The sequence below is a fragment of the Chrysochloris asiatica genome, unplaced genomic scaffold (assembly GCF_000296735.1).
Source record: "Chrysochloris asiatica unplaced genomic scaffold, ChrAsi1.0 scaffold00241, whole genome shotgun sequence".
NCBI classification, from domain to species: Eukaryota; Metazoa; Chordata; class Mammalia; order Afrosoricida; family Chrysochloridae; genus Chrysochloris; species Chrysochloris asiatica.
This window is the reverse complement of record NW_006408759.1, coordinates 197,930-218,013: the sequence shown is the minus strand read 5'-3', so window position 1 is coordinate 218,013 and position 20,084 is coordinate 197,930. Positions and strand designations below refer to the sequence as shown.

The 20,084-nt window shown below is 41.4% G+C and overlaps 1 protein-coding gene across 1 annotated transcript in view; it reads right to left on the bottom strand.

Annotated features, from left to right (window-relative positions):
- Positions 1-5,358, bottom strand: part of DUSP12 (dual specificity phosphatase 12) — a 15,028-nt gene extending 9,670 nt beyond the window's left edge. Inside the window, exon 1 of the mRNA XM_006873434.1 lies at positions 5,015-5,358. Coding sequence (XP_006873496.1) covers positions 5,015-5,358 — 344 coding nt within the window. The remainder of the gene's footprint in view (positions 1-5,014) is intronic.
- Between the last annotated feature and the right edge of the window lie 14,726 nt (positions 5,359-20,084).

The following is a 20,084-nucleotide window of genomic DNA, read 5'->3' as shown; positions in this document are numbered from 1 at the left end:
TAGTAATCTCATACATGAGCCCTGGATATCCACAGACAAATGTAAAAACCTTCCCTAAAAGCCGAGACTGTAAATTCCAAAAAGGCAAGTCCCCCCCCACCCACCATCCAAAAAAAACCAAAAAGCTAAAGAGGATAGAGAGAAATACTATTAACTGATGATATATGGAGGGGATAATAATCAATGTAATGAAACAAGCTATATGAATGGTTGACTGTGAGATGATGTGCCCTGTAAACTTTCACTCAATCCAAAATAAAAACATTTAATTAAAAAAAAGAAAGAAAGAAGAGCTGGGAGTGGAGTGTGTCCTTTGGACCTGGGTACCCTGCACTGTGAAGCTCCTAGACCCAGAGGAAGATTAATGCCAATACACATGGAGAGCTCTAGGAAATGTTGGACCTGCTGATGCTGAAAGGAGATGAGGACCTTTCTCCAGAACTGATAAAGAGAGAAAGCCTTCCCTAGAATCAGCACTCTGAATTTGGACTTCCAGTCTCCTAAACAGTGAGGATAAATTTGCTTGTTAGTCATTCACTTGCAGTATTTCTGCCATAGCAGCACCACATAACTTAGACACAGTACAACTAGTTTCTCTTTATATATGGCCTTTTGGGCCCTGAATCTATAATTCTGCTAAATGTATTTCCTAAACCATAATCTCTCAAAGGAATTGGCTAGGGCTTCTGGTATGGTGATGTGGGTTGATGCGCTGGATTGCAAAGTTGGCTTGAACTGCAAGGTCAGCAGTTGAAGTTCATCAGCTGCTCCTCAGAAACCCTATACAGTACTGCTATGGGTGGGAACTGACTAGACAATACTATGCAAATGAGGTGTGTAACACCCCTGCAGGGATTGGTAAATTATTATGTAAATAAGGTGGCTCTAGTCTATAGCGGTGGTAGTGATTGGTCAGTTTTGCCACCATATTACACTTAAAAGAGCCAATCCCACAGAAGTTAGGAGTAGGGGAAACATTATTACTACTAAGAAGAGGAGCCAGGAATAGAGCAAATCCTTTGGATCAAGGGTTCCTATGCTGGGAACCTCCTAGACACCGGAGACAGAGTGCTGCAACACTGAAGACAGTGAAACAGCAGTAGCAGTATGAGTGGCAGGAGCCAGGAGACTAGGTCAAGACTGCTGTGGTGGACTTCCCAGCAGTGATGTTTAAAGTGATGTGTTATCGTAACTAGGCCACGATTCCCAAGATTGTGTGGCTGTGCTTCATTTTGTGACCCGATGTAGTTATCCTCCATTTTGTGTTTTAAATCCTAACCTCTTTGATATAAGTAGAGTGTTGAAGAGCAAAGATATCACCTTGAGGACTAAGGTACACCTGACCCAAGCCATGATATTTTCAATAACCTCATATGGATGTGAAAGCTGGACGGTGAATAAGGAAGATTGTAGAAGAATTGATGCCTTTGAATTGTGGTGTTGGAGAAGAATACTAAAAGTGCCATGGACTGCCAAAAGAACCAATAGATCTGTTTTGGAAGAAGTGCAGCCAGAATGCTCTTTGGAGGCCAGGATGGTTAAGCTTCATCTCTCATACTTTGGACATATTGTCAGGAGGGACCAGTTGCTGGAAAAGGATGTCATGCTGGGTAAGGTGGAGGGTCAGAGAAAAAGAGGAAGACCCCCAACGAGCTGGATCGGCCAGGTGGCATCATTGATGGCATCGAGTGTGGCGGCGGTAGTGAGGTTGGCCCAGGATCGGACATTGTTTCATTCTGCTGTGCATGGGGTCGCTATGAGTCGGTTCCGACTCTATGGCACCTGACAACAACAACCTTGGGAGAGTCCTGGCACGGCACTGTAAAATAAGCACTGGATTGCTAACCAAATGGTTGATGGTTCAGACTCATCAGCTGCTCTTTAGACACCTATACATGTGGGTTAATGTGCTGGACTGCAAAGTCGGTTTGAACTGCAAGGTCACCAGTTCAAGCTCACCAGTTGCTCCTTGGAAACCCTATACAGGGTCACTAAGAGTTGGAATCAACTCAACAGCCCTTAACAAGTCAGAAATGACTTAGTGGCACTTCACAACCATAACAACAACCTTGAGGGAGTAGTCTGTGTTCAGTCAGGTACCTGGTTCTCCCCTGCTCTGTATCTTATACCCAGCTCATCATCATCTGATCTCTGTTTTCTGGGACTTGAATTAGCAGCCTGCCATCTGACCTGCTGATTTGGAGATTGGCCTAGAGGGCTTCCTGATTAACAAGAATATCTGCTCTTGAGAGGGTAGCACATAATTTGGGATGGGAAAGCTTCATGTTGGGAACCCTCCCAAACCTTACCAATGCATATCTTCATTTGATCCTTTTTGGCTGTAATAAATATGTTGCTGTTTGGTGCCACTGCATTGGTTCCCACTCAGAGTGACTCTATGAACAACAGAATATAACACGGACCGGTCCTGCGCTATCTTCACAACTGCTGTTATGCTTGAGTCCACTGCTGCTGCCTCTGTGCCAATCCATTTTGTTGGGAGTCTTCCTCTCTTTCACTTACCCTCCACTTTACTAAGCATAATGTGCTTCTCTGGGGTCTATTCACTCCTGTTAACAAGTCCAAAGTATGAGAGATGAAGTTTTGCCATCCTGGCTTCTAAGGAACATTCTGGCTGTACTTCCAAAACATATTTGCTTGTTCTTATGGCAGTCTATGGTACTTTTAATGCTCTCCATGAATTTTTGAATTATCCAGCAAATTACTGAATCCAAAGAAACAGTGGGACTCAGCAGGTTGGAGTGTTGGGTGGACTCCTGAGACAGTGAGTGGCATTTTGAAGGGGTAGTGAGCAACCAGTCTTGAATTTGTGGCCAGCAGATCGGAAGGTTGGGGTGTTATGTGGACTCCCCAGGCTTGTAACTGGAGTCTATCTATTTGGCAATATGAAGGACCGTGTCCTTTTAGCTAGTTAAATTCTAACCTATAGTCAGAGATGGAGAGTGCTGTGGGGGTAGCTGGTGAAGAAGATGGAGAAATGGGAATCTGGGGACTGGATCAATTCCCACACTTTGGGGATTGAGTTCATGCTGATCTTTACTGCGCACATTTAACAAAAGTTAGATCATTTTACATGTGCCATGTGATTGCTCAGCAATTCAGTTAGGATAACACTGGATCTCATTTTAGAAATGAAGAATCTGGGAATCAAAGAAATTATATGATCTTTCTAGAGTTATACAATGTAAGTGATGAAATTATTATCTTGTTAGCATATACAGAGAGAATTAGTCATCCTTCTTCCTACATTTTAGGAGTCCCTCAGTAGCTCAAATGGGTAAGTGCTAGACTACTAACCTAATGGTTGATGAGTCAAACCCACCCAGATGTGCTTCAGAAAGCCTGACACCTGCTGCCGGGTCATATCTTTGAAACCCTATGAAAAGCACTTCTACTCTGCACACAGGGTGGCACCATGAGTGGGAATCAACTCCGTGGCAGCTAACAACTACCTCCTAGATTTAAACCACATTGATGATGCAACTTCATGTAATCCTTTGAGATAAACAATAAAATTATTTATTGGAATAAACAGGATTCCACCACTCAATCTCTTACTTGGAACCTCTTCTTTCCATCATCACTGCACATTTAAAAGGCCAGAGTGCATTACATCACTTTTTGATTACTGTGTTAATGTATTCTAAAATGCATATTTTTTACATCCCAAATTGTGTTACAATTGATGTGACCAGGCAACAATCGTGACAGAGACGTAATTGCTGTGCATAGAGAATAGTTAATAAAAGATTCAAAAGCATTAGACTAAATGTAAAGAGGTTTTAGGAATATCTTAACCAATTTATGTTACTTATACAATATTTTCCTTTGCATGTGTTTATAAGTGACATACAACAGAAATACCATATTGGGTATAAGATAATAATTTCACCTAATATTTTATAAGTAAATTATTGGAGAGGATGTAGGAAAATAGGAACTATCACACTGCTTGTGGAGTAAAATGTGTGTCAGAGAACAATTTGGAAACACCTATCCAAAATTTGCTATGGGTTGGAACCAATTTGATGGCACTTAACAACAACATCCAAAATTATGCAGATAACACAACTTTGCTTACAGCAAAAAGGACTCAAAGCACTTACTCATGAAGATCAAAGACTACAATATGGATTACACTTCAACATAAAGAAAGGAAAATCCTCATCATTGGACCAATAAACAACATCATGTTAAATGGAGAAAAAACTGGAGTAGTTAAGGATTTCCATTTATTTGGATCCACAATCAATATCCATGGAAACAGCAGTCAAGATGTCTAAGGACATAATGCACTGGGCAATTCTGATGCAAAAGACTTCTTTAAGGTGTTTAAAAAAAACAAAACAAAACAAAACAAAAAAAGAGCAAAGCTGTCACTTTGAGGACTACGATGTGGCAGACCTAAGCCAGGGCATTTTCAATAGTCTCATATGCATGTGAAAACTGACAATGAATAAGAAGACCAAAGAATTGATGTCTTTGAATTGCGGCGTGAATTTATCCGACATCCAGAAGAAACAAATCTGTTGTGGAAGAAGTCACAATGCTCCTTCGATTCCGTGTACTTTGGACATGGTATCAGTAGGGAACCGTGACTGGAAAAGGACATCATGCTTGGTAAAATAGAGGGTCAGGGAATAAAGGACCCTCAATAAGACAGACTGACAGAGTGGCAGCAACAACAGGCTCAAGCATAGCAAGCATTGTAAAAATGGCACAGGACCCGGTAGTGTTTTATTCTGTAGTACACAAGGTCGCGGAGGCGGGACTGACTCCGTGGCATCTAATACATAAAAACAAATCAAACCACAGTACCTACTGAATGAACAAACCAACGCATGAATGAAGGCACGCATGCACACCATCAGCTGCTCGCCCCTGCCCTCCTGTCTCTGACACACACGTCTGACGGGAGGAGGCTCCGAAGCAGGGGTAGTGGGGGAGGCGGGACCAGGGCAAGGGGGTGCGTCCAGCAAACCGAGCTACTCACCACTGTACCAACACCGCGCGACCTTCCGCACGGGCCTGGCCAATGAAGGCCGCGCATCGGTCGAAGTGACTGAGCAGGTCGGTCTCGGGTTTGTCCAACGCTGGCACGAAGAGGCACCGTAGACCCTCGACTTCAGCGCCTGTCTTGAAGCCGGGTTCCTTTGAGTCCACCGTCAGTACGGCAGTAATGCCCGCCACTCTTAGCTGATCCAGCTCCGCGACGGCCTCTGAACCACCTAGGTAAAGCCCGGGCCGCACTTCCAGCATCTGCCGAGCGGAGCAGCTCGGGCTCGCGCTCCACCTGCCGCGCTCGCAGCCATCGCTCAGGTCCTGAGCCTCCAACATGGCGGCGCCCAGAGCCCAGACGGCCGCGGGCCTTACCATCGAGTACAAGGGCGGCTAGAACGTTCTTTCTTTGGAACCCGCGGACGTGAGCGATGTAGCGGCTCCTGGCGCAAGGGAGGACCAAGTAGACTCGGGAATGTAGAGTTACTGGGGAAGGTGTTTACTCTTGCTGAAGCAGAGTTATGCCTTTCAGCACAGCTTTTAAAACAAGGTTGGAGGTTCAAACTCCTTGGAAGCCCTGTTCTGGGTAGCTATGAGTCAGAAGCGACTTGAAGGCACTTAACAACAATCCTCAGCTTGGTAGAGGATGAGTTCTCCACTGCAGGATTTCATAGACTGCGAGTGTTGAGATTTTCAGGAAAGGGACAGCAAAATCATCTGGATTCCGTTTTAAAAGGAAAATTTCTACAACATAATCAACAATGTTGTTTAATGCACCTGAAGTCAAGCATGTTTTTCAATGCTTATGAAGCATTTATTTACATTTCTTCTCTTGTATTTCCACCCCTTTTCTGGCCCAGTTTTATATTGGGATGTTACTGTACAGTGAATTACTAAATTTGGCCCTTCTAGGCAAATTGTTTGTGACTTCCACAAAATGATTAGCTGTGAGTATATTAATAAGTTGCTTATGACCTACCAAGGGGATTGGATGGTTTGTTAATAATGTAAAAAGGTGTATGGAACCCATGTTGAGGGTTGTTGTTGTTATGTGCCGTAGAGTCGGTTCGTACCCATAGCGACCCTGTATAGGGTTTCCAAGGAGACGATGGTGAGCTTGAACCGCCAACCTTGCAGTTCAAACGGTTTTGCAGTCTGTGGGGCCATGCAAATCAGGTGTATGGAATCTATATGAAGGATTGATACGTTTTGCTCTCGGATGAACAAACATCCCTTAATCCTGTGACTCTAGTGAATTTACTGTCTCTGTTTTGTGTTCTTAGTCACTTGTTATTATTAGGTGCCATTGAGTTGGCTGTGACTCATAGTGACCCTATGCACAACAGAATTAAAAGCAGCCTAGAAGGAGCTCTGGTAGCGTAGTGGTTACGAATTGGGCTGCTAATCTCATGGTCAGCAGTTTGAAACTACCAGCTGTTCCGCGGGAGAAAGATGAGGCTTTCTGCTCCCGTAAAGATTTACAGCCTCGGAAACCCTGTACAGGGTCACTATGAGTTGGAACCAACTCCATGGCACACAACAACAACAACAAAGTCTTGCGCCATCCTCACAATTGTTACATTAACCACATTGGTGTTGCCACTGTGTCAATCCATATCATTGAGGCCTTCCTCTGTTTCACTGACACTCTACTTTACCAAGCATTGTATCCTTCCCCATGGACTGGTCCCTCCTGATAATATGTACGAAGTGTGAGAGATGACATCTCTCAGAACTAAAGCATGGCTGACCCAAGCCTTGGTATTTTCAATAGCCTCGTATGCGTATGAAAGTTGGGCTATGTTATGTATAAGGAATACAGAATAACCGATGCACTTGAGTTGTGTGGTGTTAGAGAAGAATATTGAAAGCTCTATGGACTGCCAGAAGAACAAACAAATCTGTGTTGGAAGAAGTACAGCCAGAATGTTCCTTAGAAGCCAGGATGGTGAGACTTAGTCTCTCATACTTCAGACATGTTATCAAGCCTCTGGAGAAGGACATCATGCTTGGTAAGGTGGAGGGTCAGTGAAAAGATGAATACCCCCAATGAGATGGATTGGCACAGTGGAAGCAGTGTAGGAACAATTGTAAAGATGGCTCAGGTAATGTTACATATAATGCATTAGGTGGCTTGGAGTTAAAGCCACCTAACCTAACACCACCTAGACTATTGATCTTTATGCGTTCCATTTCATAGCCACTAGGTGGCACTATTTGCTCTTTTGAAAGACATTTTCAAAGGAAAAATACTGTCTAGAGATGTTTTCCATAAAAGGAGGTAAAAAGAGAAAACCGTCTTTGGTTAAAGGAACAAAAAAAGCACAATTTCTGTAATTTATAACTAGTTATCCTGCACCCTTGATAAATATTGACTAAGTGAAAAACGCTGAAAGCAAGAACCTGTAATAAGGAGGAATCCTCTCAGAGAAGGAAAACGAAAATATTTTTGACTAGTAGAGAACAATATAAAAGTGGTAAGACTGCACCATGTCAAAGGTGGAGAACTTGCAAGACCCAGAAAACAAAGCAGTCCCATCGAGTTCTGGCTTTCACCGGTTCCCCTGTAATTGCTAAGAAATCAATTATGCAGTGGCTTGCATCTCGAGAAGACACTCATTTAGTAGCCTGGCTTGACATTGCGTAGCCTTCTCATCCTTACTGTTTCTCAAAAAAACAAACAAACACACCACCACAACAAAAAAAGAAACAACAAAAAATCCCTGGCTTTTAGAAAATATTTAAGGAGCCCTGATAGCATAATGGGTTATGTGTTGGGCTGCTAATCACAAGGTCAGCAGTTTGAATCCACCAGACACTCCATGGGAGAAGGTTGAGGGTCTCTGCTCCCGAAAAGAGTTACAGCCTTGGGAACCCTAAACAGGATCACTATTGAGTCAAAATTGACTGGACTGCTTGGAGTCCCTGGGTGGGGCAAACAGTTAATCACATGACTACTACCTGATAGTAGTAGGTGCTCTGATAGCGTAGTGGTTATGAATTCAAAGTCAGCAGTTTGAAACTACCAGCTGTTCTACGGGAGAAAGATGAGGTTTTCTGCTCCTGTAAAGATTTCCAGGCTTGGAAACCCTGTACAGGGTCACTATGAGTCAGAACCAACTTCACGGCACATAACAACAACTTCCTGAAATGTTGGCAGTTTAAACCCATCCAGAAGCACCTTGCAAAAAGAGGCCTGATGATCTGCTTCCAAAAGCTCACAGCCTTGAAAACCTATGTAGTGGTTCTACTCTGTACCCACGAAATCACCATGAGTCAGAATTAACTCAGGACAACTAACAACAGCAGAACATAGTCACATGTATGATTTATCATTGTCAAGAGTATTTACTGTAAGTACATATCTGTGCTGTGCAATGATCAGGGAACTTCCCCTCTTTTGCCTCATTGCCATCCTCATTGTGATCCAAAGACAAGTTCCTTTTTCTATTCCCAGCCTGTTGCCAGTGCCTCCTAAACGCAATAGGCTATGAGGAAATGTTAGTAGATTTTGACCATTTTATGCTCAATGGTACTTCAGATCTAGGACTGTTAAGAAGATACACATGTAATGTACTTTGATGGCCCTTATAAATATGGCATTGTGGAGGCATCTGACTTCCTCTCATTATCAACATCAGCCACCCAAGGCTGTTTCCTGTGAGGCAGAGGTCAGACATGCCTTCTCTTGCCAGCCTTTTTACCAATTCTGATACCAGCCATCCCCTCCCATGGCATTCTCTACTTCTCTGCTGGGTTCAATAATTCATTGCAATGGTCACATAGAACTCACAGACTCTAGGTGATTGTGAGATTTATTATGAGTACTTGTGACTATAAGATTTATTAGGAAGTGGTGGTGGTGTGCTGTGGAGTCGTTCCGACTTAGCGACCCTGCATAGGGTTTCAGAAGGTATAAAATCTTTTACAGGAGCGGAAAGCCTCATCTTTCTTCCATGGAACATCTGGTAGTTTCAAACTGATGACCTTGAAGTAAGCAGCCCAACTCATAACCACTGTGCTATCAGAGTTCCTTAATTAGGTAACAACAGGTTGCAATTCAGGGTGATAAACAACTTAAGGTACAGTTCATCAGTCAGGACAGTCTCTTCTCAGCCTCTCTCTGACCCTCAACCTCTAAGTGTCTGCCTTGCTTGGGCAAGTGTTGCAAAGCTCTTTTAGCTTCGCCAGTAAGTACCCAGGGCACCCCACTCCACCAGGAAGCCTCAGCTTGAAGGCATTCGGCTCTCACTATCCTATCTCCTGCTGATCTCCTGGTTCTGCAGCTACTGTTTCTCTGCCTCTGCTTCAGTGTCTACTGTCATCTCAGGCGTTAACAGCGCTCTCTCTCTGCCTCCTATGTTAAGGAGGTTCTTAGCACAGGGACCCTTGGTCCCAAAGATGCGCTTCACCCCCATCTCTTCTTGGTGGTCATAAGGTCCCCACTTCCTGCTCACTTCTTTCTCCTTTTATCTCTTATTAGATGGATCTCAAGCAAGGGTGTGGCTTCAGTAAGGCAGTGAAAGATGTTGCTAAGTGCTGTGGTTCCAATTCATAGCATTTCTGAGCTTGAACTGCTGACCTTGAACTTTTCAGTCTAGGCCATTAACCCACAGTGCCACACCAGGGTGACTTGAAAAAATTTGGTAAAGGTGGTGACTGTGATTGTGATAAGACTGTGTTAAGAATGGTGATTTGAGTCCTACCCACTAGTAAGATGGTGACTCAAGACACATCTCACCCTAATCGTGCCTCATCAACATAACAGACAACTCATTCCCAAATGGGACTCTAACCACCAGCTTGGCTAGAGGCTGTGATTTGCAGCGTATCAAAATATGGAGGGTAAGTACATAAAATTACAAATGGACTAGGAATCCTGGCCTAGACAAGTTGACATATAATCCCAACCATCACAGGTTCCATACAACCCATTTGCATGGTCACACTCAGTTACTGTTTGGGAGACACAAAGACTATAGCTGAAAAGTCCACGTTAAGTAATTTACTATACCACACTCCTAAATAAAAATAATGAATGAAAATATAAATGGCTGATAATAACATGATTCTGGTTTTCTGGTTTTGTATGTGAGTAGAAGTTGGGTATCTAGAAAGCTGAGCACCATATTGGCTTGCTTTGAGTCCTAGCTGCATCTGATCTTGCTATTCACCAGTGCTATGTGTCCTAAAAAATGTTCTTTAATTTTTCTGAGTCTCAGTTTCTTCATCTGCAAAATAGGAATAACTATAGCAACATCACAGAGTTATAAGAAGAATAACTTATCAGCTATATTTTATTAGTGGGAGAAAGAACTTCTGCATTAATCAACTAACTGTACCAGAAGCCCTTCAGAGGGGTTGCAGAATAGGAGAGACTGGTGAAGGGGTGATATGGAGAATGGCTGCCAACCAAGAGTTGAGGAGGCTACCGAGCAGAGATGGATCACTGAGGCAACCAGTTCTGGGCAATTACAGGTCTTGACAATTAGGGGAAAATGGATCCTAATTACCTACCCTGTCACAGCCATATCCCGAAGTCCACTTAATGGTTAGAGGTCTATGTCCTCCTTTCCTAAAATAGCACCTATTTTCAAGATTCTTAGGAGATAATGTTAGTTCTACAGAACTCTGGGACCAGAGATGATGGACGGGTGTTGAAACACCTCATTGCATAGTGACTACTTGGCCAGCTGACTCAACAACTCCCCTTGCCTTACCCTCAACCTTCCACCCCCCCACATTTGCAGAGTCAGCACATTGTATGGCTGTGCTGGCCAACGACAGGAAATGCAAGTGCCTGATGATATTTAGTCTTGTTTTCAGTTCCTTTTTTGACTCAAGGAGAAACTGGTAAACAGAGACTCAGATTGATAGTGCTAGGGAAATCACAGATGTTCCCTATTCTGTGTCAGGGGTTAGTTATGTTACATTTTGCATAAACCCTCTCCCTCCATTCCTCCCCAAAGCATAGGTCCCCTTTCCCACCATTAAAACCTTTGGAACTCTTTTGCCTCAAAGCTTAGTCCACCTCTATAGCAGGATTCATTTTCTAGATTTAAGTTATGATTGTGTTGAGTTAGTTGCAAGACTGGTCAACCAGTTAAGCCCTCAGAACTTCAGTGTCCCCTTCTAAAAAAGTCCAACTATCAATTCCTGCTCTGATATTGCTAAAAGGATTTTAAACCATTGAAATCAGAAATCCTATAATCTTAGATCATCCCACAGAAGTCCACATATTATTTTCTAAATCATTCAAAATGCCGTTTTTTAACCCCTCCTTACCACCAATATAGTCCTTTTCTTTCTCCAAGTGTGTTCTATATTCCCTATCTCACCTCTTCCAAAGAGCATTTCTACTGTATCTATTCCACCTGACTCACTTCCTAACAAGTATTCACGAGAATTAAAAATAGAGATTGGGCCATTTTAGACCATTTAAGTTGGCAGGAGGTGCCTACTAAAGCAAAGAAGGAAAAACTGGATCCAAGTTTTCAATAGAAGCATGTTTTTAGGTCCCAACGCAATGAATTTTTTTAAAGTTATTTAAAGAATCTCACCACACACACACACACCTTGATTTTATTTTAGCTTATTCATTCTTGCTCAAGACTGGGGACATAACACTGAATAAAAGAAGGGCCTAGCTTTAAGTTTCCACTATACAGACAAGATATAGGTACCCAACCATGTGCTACATTGACTATATGAATAAAATGTTTTGAGGGTGGAGGAAAGTCAGGCAAATAACAATTTTCCTTAGAGTTAACAGGACAGAATTCTCAAAGAAGACTTCATCTGTGTTGGGTGTTGGCCACAAGTGGAGGAAATGAAGGAGTAAGGAGCTAGGGAGGGTGATGGGTGATGGGACGATAGCAACAATGGCAAAATCACAGAGCTATGACTTCAAAGACACTCAAGATTTTTTTTTTTTTTTTTTTTTCAAATTTGCTAATATGGTTATGCAAAAAGGGAGATTTGGTTTGAAATTACCCTGTGATATTTATTCAGTCCTGTTGGCTGCATTCTTTTCTTAATGTTCCCACACAAAGTCGCAGCCCCTATATGAGGGAAAAGACTCGCACGTGTCCTTCACAGATTTTAAGTCTCCACAGCCCTTTTCGCAGAGGGACTCTAGGGTACTAAATGGACAAGTCCCACCTGCTTCTATACTTTCAGGGTATCATTTCTGGAAGATTGCCTTCAATTCAAAACAATGTTCTAGAGCAGCTTTCTGAAGGAATGGCTTGTAAACCGATATAAAAAGCAGTGTCCACTAGATGTCAGCATGAGTTTACTAATAATTATAAGTCCCTGGTAACCTGTCTCCTTTTTGACAGTGTGACTAGGCTGGTTCAAACACTGAATGTGAGGTTGGCCCAGAACTGGGCAGTGTTTCATTCTGTTGTACAAAGGGTCGTTATGAGTCAGTACCGACTTGATGGCACCTAACAACAACAACAGCAATGGTATTTCTATTTCCAACTTTTTGAGAACGCACCACACCATTTTCCACAATGTTTGCACCATTTTACAGTCCCACCAGCAGTGTAGGAAGGTCCCAGTCTCTCCACACCCTTGCCAGCATTTGTTGTTTTCTGTTTTGTTTTGTTTTTGAACTTTGCTATTTATGCTGGAGTAAGATGATACCTTATTGTTGTTTTGGTATGCGCTGTGGGTTAATGCACCAGGCTGCAAAGCCATTTGAACTGCAAGGTCAGCAGTTCAAGCTCACCAGCTGCTCCTCAGGAACCCTGTACAGGGTTGCTATGGGTTGGAATTGACTCAATGGCATTTAACAAGAACAACAGTTGCTAATGATCATGAGCATTTCTTCTTATGTTTTGTAGTTGACTGAATGACTTCTTTAGTGAAGCATCTGTTCATGTCCTCTGCTCACTCTTAAACAGAGCTATTTGTCTTCTTGTTGAGGTGTTGAAGTGTTCTATAAATCTTGGAGAGTAGTCCATTTCTCCCAGTTTGTAATTCCTCGTTTTCTTCTTCTAGTGAAATTCTTTGGTATACATAAGTGTCTAATTTTTAGTAGGTCCCAGTCATCTATTTTGTCTTCTATCTGTGTGTTTTCATTTATGTTTGATCATGTATGTATGCCATGTATCAGAGTCCCTAAGTTTGTCCCTATTTTTTCATTGGTGATCTTTATAGTTTTAGGCTTTGTATTTAGGTCTTTAATCCACATTGAGGTCATTTTTGTATGTGGTGTGAGATATGGGTCTTGTTTCACTTTCTGCAACTGGATTTCCAATTTTGCCAGCACCATTTGTTGAAGAAACTGTCCTTTCCCATTTAATGCATTTGGTCCTTTGTTGAAAATCAACTGATTGTAAAATGGATTTAATTCTGGGTTCTCAGTTCTGTTCCATTGATCTATGTGTCTTTCATTATATCAGTATCAGGTTGTTTTGAGTATTGTGGCTGTGTAGTAGATTTTGAGATTGGGAAGTGAGAGGCCTCCTACTTTGTTCTTTTAAAATAATACTTTGCTTATCCGAGATCTCTTTCTTTCCATATAGAGTTAGTGATTAGTTTTTCCATCTCTTTAAAGAGGTAGATGGTGATTCAGACCTGCTTAGCAACATTCCTAAAGCTGGAGTCAAAAGTGAACCCACTGCAAATGAGTGGATTCTGACTCCTGGCTGACCCTGTAGGACAGAGTAGAACTGCCCCATAGGATTTCCAAGGCTGTAGATCTTTAAGGAAACATACAGCCTCATCGATTGTTAGGTGGCCCCGTGTAGAATCATACCTCTGACCTTCCAGTTAGTAGCCCAACGCTTAATCCACTGCACCACCAAGGCTCCTACAGTAGTAAGTTTTTACCAGATAATTGTAAAACCAGTCTAGCAACAATGGTTGTTACTTTTTGTTGTTGATGATGAAAATACACACAGCAAAACAATCATAACAAATTCAGAAGTTTCTAGATGTACAATTCAGTAACATTAATGACATTCTTTGAGGTCTGCAACCATTTCCATGCTCCTTTTCTGTTATTCCTCCCCCATTAACATAAACTCAGTGCCCCAAAGTTCCCTATCTAATCTTTCAAGTTGCTGTTGTCAATTTGATCTTACATAGAGATCTTAAAAGACTCCTGGTGTGGCACTGTAGGATCAGCACTGGACTGCAAACCACAAAGGTGGCAGTTCAAACCTACCAGCCACTTCTCAGAAACCTTATCAGGGTACTCTGAGTCGGAACCCACTTGATGACATTTAACAACAACAACATAGATCTTAAAAGAGCAGAATTCTCACGATTTTTACTAGTTACGCTAACCACTGTTTGTGTTTTTTAAAAGACTTCAGGGAACTCCATGGCTCAATTTTCTGTGAAGCAGTAGATCGATTGTCATATAGGAGGTACAACACTAGTGAGGTATGCAGACCACAGAATGGTCAACCATTTAAGTTCAAAGGACAACAATTGCCCAAGGACAAAGTTCAGAAGGGTTGGGGAAAATGGAGGAATGGAAACAAGAAACAAGGAGGAAGTTGGATAAGTGATGTTACATTGTTGTTGTTATTAAGTGCCATCAAGTCGATTCAACCCATAAGGAGTCCATTCCAACCCATAGCGAGTCCATTCCGACCCATAGCGACCCTGTATAGGGTTTCTGAGGAGCAGCAGGTAAGCTTGAACCACCGACCTTGCAGCTCAAACGTCTTTGCAGTCTGGCACATTAACCCACAGCACCACACCAGGACTCCATTGAGGGGATTGCAATCATCAAGATGAAATGAAGTGTATGATCTGTTGAATGTAAAATTGGTTATCTGTTTTGTAAACCTTCACTCAATTCTCAATAAAAACTTAAAAAGAAAGACTTCAGGGGATATTCTGTTTTACAGTTGAAAGATTATCTCAGGGCAATAGCTTCAGAGTGACAATTACTTCTTTAACTGTTTTTTTTGGGGAAAAAAAAGTTGCATTACCAATGCTTTTCATAGCAAAGAGGGCAATAAAAGAATGGGGAAACATGGGCACTGATAAATGTAAGTTGTTCTAGGGGGAGTACTGCTGGGCTACTGCAGGACACAAGGATAGTAATGCTATCAGGGTCCAGTCTTTAAAGAGTAAACTGATTTGCATGGGTTTAATTAAGTAATAAAAGTACAATGATGAGCTGTACTCTCTTGCTTGTGTGGGGGAACAATCTTTCTCTTGCCTAATTAATGGAAAAGAAATTTAGTACAATCTCTTTGAAGGATAATTCTGTGAGATCTATTAAAATAAAATAGACACATGTCTATTGATCCAGCAAGTCTACTTCTAGGAGTTTATTCTAGAGATCCAGACATGCTAGTAAAGATATAAGTGTAAGAATATTCAATGGAAGAGTTTAGAAACAACTTCACTATTCATCAGCAGGGACTGGCAGATGTCATCTCTCTAGAAAGCTGTTTCAAGACCTACCTTGAACTTAATGCCCCTCCTCTGTGTTTCTAAGTACTCTTAGCATCCTTTGTCTTACTTCTAATCATGAAAGGATATGAGAGTATTTGTCTATCCTGTGTGGTTACTATTATTTCCTTCAGAAGGCTTGTGAAACCCCCGCAAAGACTGAGATAAAAGCATAGAAACATTAGCAGGATGTTGTTTATGGGAAAATGTGGCTGCAGTTTAAAGTGAATAGGTATGGGGTATGAGCATGGTAGATGTGTGGCTGAAAAGGTGATCAGGTCTTGAATAGCTTTATATGTCATGTTATATGCAATGTTAGGGAGTTTAGACCCTAGCCTAGATGATTTGGTTTAATATCTTAGGGAAAAGTCATAAATGTAAAACCCAAAGACTTTCCCCTTTCTACAGAATAAAGTCAAGAAAAGCAACTGAGATTCGGGGAGTGGGAAAGAATGAGAGTAAAGTTGATAGAACTTGCCACGCTCCTTTCTGCTCTCTAATGGAGGATGCTTGGACTCCTTATCGAGTATCTCATATGGGTACCAGCAAGCTCAGAGTCTGAGGCCTCAGTTTAGCCTGAGTCTGAGGCACAGAATTGATTAGAGGACCAAAGAGAAGCAGCTTCTGCATCAGGCTTCTCCAACATTTTGATGCCATTCCTGATGTTTGGGAATGAGCTCCAAGAGTACTTTAGGAAGTACATGAGTTAGCTAGTCTTCTATTTCCTCAAACACCTCAACCAGAAGCTGGATGAGGATAAAGGTGACACTTCTTTAGCACAGACCTTCCTAGAAGACTATTAACAGATATTTTAGGGGGTGATTTTGATCCTGCCCTCATCTATGTAATTGGAGGACTCAAATACAGTGCAGTCTGCTGGGCATGAAAGCTAATCCTCGCTCCACACACACACAAAAATTGAGGCTTAGATGATTTCCATTCTTACCAGAAAATTCTTGTTTCCATCTTCTACATCCCTAGTTCTAAATGGGGGAAGGTGGCCATATTCCTATGAGGATGTTGTGGTTGCTAGTACAGTGTGAGTTAAGGAGCTTCTGCCAAACAAATTCTCTATTGAGTGCCAATTTAATTTTTTTGTACTCTTAAACCATCAACTGACTTTTTTTTTTTTTAATGATTGGAGATTCTTTGATTAATAATCCTTTTGGTATGAACACTAGTCACTTCCTGTCTATATCAGAGATGCAGAAACCTCAGGGGAACAAAATCAGAAGAGAGAAAGACCCTGGCCACTGGACTAGCCACAGACTTCCTGGAAGATGTGTTCTGAGTAGTAAGATGTTGTTTATTGCCGTAGAGTCAATTCTGACTCATAGCTACCCTGTATAGGGTTTCCAAGGAGTAGCTGGAATTTGAACTGCCAACTTTGCAGTTCAAACTAACCTTGTGGTCCAGTGCTTATCCTTTAGCGTTACCATAAGCATTGAAAAACTGGAAATCAGATTTCCAGAAGTTGCCTTCTGAGTTAGTGTGTGGCTTACTGTGGTCATTGTGAGCTTCCACCATGGCGTACGGTAGCCAGGGCCAGAAAGTGCAGAAGGTAATGGTGCAGCTCATCAACCTTATCTTCAGATACTTGCAAAATAGATCCCGGATTCAGGTGTGGCTGTATGAGCAAGTGAATATGCGGATAGAGAGCTGTATCATAGGTTTTGATGAGTATATGAACCTTGTATTAGATGACGCAGAAGAGATTCATTCTAAAACAAAGTAAAGAAAACAACTGGGTCGGATCATACTAAAAGGAGATAATATTACTCTGCTACAAAGTGTATCCAACTAGGAATGACTAAAGAAATGAGAAATTTTTGAGGGCAACAATTTTATCCCCCTTCCCTTTTGTAGGTGTCCTTGTTAATGACTATAGTTCTAAAACATGTTCATATTGTTTTTATTACCTTTATGTTGTTATCAGATCACAATAAATGCTGTGAGGTTTTTTGCTAAAAAACTGGAAATCAGAGCTGCACTGTTGACCAGAACCTTAGTATTGAATTATAAGGATCTAGACATACCTTTTCAGGTTAAGCAAATGTCCACTGAAATCATTCAGTTCATCTGACTCTTCTCTAATTTTAAGTTAGCCTCTTTCTTCTCCAGAAAGATTTATTGATGCTTTCAGCCCAGGAATGCTTCCATCCATCCATCCCTGGGTTAAAAGGCTAAATAAAGTACATCTTAATAAGACTTTCAAGCTCCAATCCCTTCCTACATCCCATATTTGGTGCCTACCATCTTCTCCTTCTCCCTAAAATTCACCTATATACATGCACACACGTACACACACACAGTCTTTTATCCACTCTCAATTAACTGCAGTCCCAGAACCAAACAAGGGTCTTTGTTTTCTCCATACCTTTTAATCCCTCTGCTTACTCTATGTTCTACCCTACTCCCAGTCCATTTGGTAATTTCTTGCTCTTTCTTCAAGATCTAGCTTCACTCTCTGAGTTTTCCATGTTTCATAGAACACTTGTCACAGAGTGTTATACTTTATGTATGTACCTGCTTGCTTTCCTCACTAGGTGTGCATATGCTCCTGTATAGGGCAGAATTGGATTTAAGTCAACCATGTTAATTGAAATGATTTTATAATAATAATATGGTGAAGAGTAATGCTAAGAAGAATACAATGAAGGATTTTGAATTTATTCTGCTGAATCACTCAAAAAGAAATGGAAAAGGGGGATTGTGAATGAATGTCTATCAAGTACAAGTAAAGGATGGGAGTGTGAAGTTATTATCAGTTCAAAGTCTTAAGAGGGAAGCTTAACTGATGAAGGGTTTGGACCCAATGAAAATGAGATGTCCTAAGAATAAGTTGGAGTCCTGGTGTGGTGGATTAATGAATCGGACTGTAAAACCATTTGAACTGCAAGGTTGGTGGTTCAAGCTCCTTGGAAACCCCATACAGGGTCATTATGGGTCGAACCGACTCAACAGCACTTAACAACAACAAAGAATAAGTCACACCAGCACTGAAAGAGCACCAAAAGCTCCAATAGGCAGTGGACCCCCCAAATAGGATTTGTAGGAGACAAACCCCCAAAATTACAATGAAAATGGCCTCTTGCTTTTCTTCCTTCTGGAACTGGTGAGAATGAAGTCACCATGAAAGCATAGGAGATGGGTCCTTGAATGGGTGTGTGTTTAGGTACGTTAGTATCAGAATGGCTCTTCAGTAAGAAAAAAGTGTGTTAAAAATTAGAATTTATTAAGCCTGTATAGGGGAAGAAAGTCCCCCACTGAATAGTTTTCATCTTGTCTAGATGGGTCTGGTTAAAAGAGATGGGGATAAGATTCTTATGATTCAACAGTGAGTAATAGTTATCATGACTAATTGTGACTGTCACAATTAAAGTAAAGATAGAAGTTTTCTATCAAAAGCGGAGGAGTAGTTAATCTTACAGTGAAGAAACAAAAGACCCTAGGACCATCAAGGGAGAAGAGCACAAGCAGAATGCTAGACCTTATCCAGAGAAGCAGCGACACCAGAGATGGAGGTAGAGATGGGGACATGGAGAGGGGGAGCAGCTAAAGACTCTAGATATATGGGAAGAGAGGGACTAAGCAGACTTGCAGATTGTGCCCTTTGGTGGTATAAATATATGCCCAAGTGCTTAAAAAAAAAAAAAAAAAGAACTAAAATGAATAGAGAGAAATACATCTGATGGTACACAGAGGGGATTATAATCATTGTAATGAAATTAGGTGTATGATATGTTGAATGCAAACTGATGCTCTGCCCTGTAAACTTTCACTTACTTTACAATAAAAACTTAAAAAACAAAACAATCAAACAAAAACAACTAGAATTTAGCAGTCTTGAGGATTTGTCTTCAACTTTCCTTAGGGAGATTTCTTGATGAAAATGGTATCACTTGTTTAATTTGTCACAAAGTTGAACATGGCCCATCAGTCTGTGTAGAGGGGTGCATCTGAGAGATTCAAACGGAACTCTGGCCCTTATCACCGGAATATTATAGGAAGCCAACCCACATAAATATCTTTTCCTTTCTAAAACGGAATAAACAAGAGTAGTTCCCATGGAGTCAATTCTCATTCATGGTGACCTCCTGTGTTTCACAGTAGACCTTGACTCCTTAAGGTTTTCTAGGCTGTGGCCTTTCCAAAGCAGAACCAGCTTGCTAGGTCTTTCATCCAAGGTGTTTCTTAGTGGGTCCCAATGACTAACATTTTGCACCACTAGGAAACTATAAATTGAATAGAATCCCAGATTTTGAGGATATAAACTCACAAGTAGAACTGAAAGTCTTTTTAATATTAACAGAGAGAAAAGTCTCTATGAATAATTACAATTTGAACCTAAAATGTTCTAAAATGCTTAGGTACCTCAATGAACTTGAGTATTAAGAAACTGCCTGTACTAAAATATGTACTGGCCAGGGCTTATGTCAAACTGTAGGATGAACGCTCATCTGTGCTGTGTGAGGTTGAAATCCTCAGCCACCACACAATATAGGTGCTTCTTTACAAACCACAGCAAAACAAAGGGAGGCAAACAGTGGCTTCTGAAAAGCAGAGATGGTTTAGGAAGATCTCCACTCAAGATACTTGTTGTTGTTAATACTAGGGGTGAATAATCCTAGCCTGGTCTC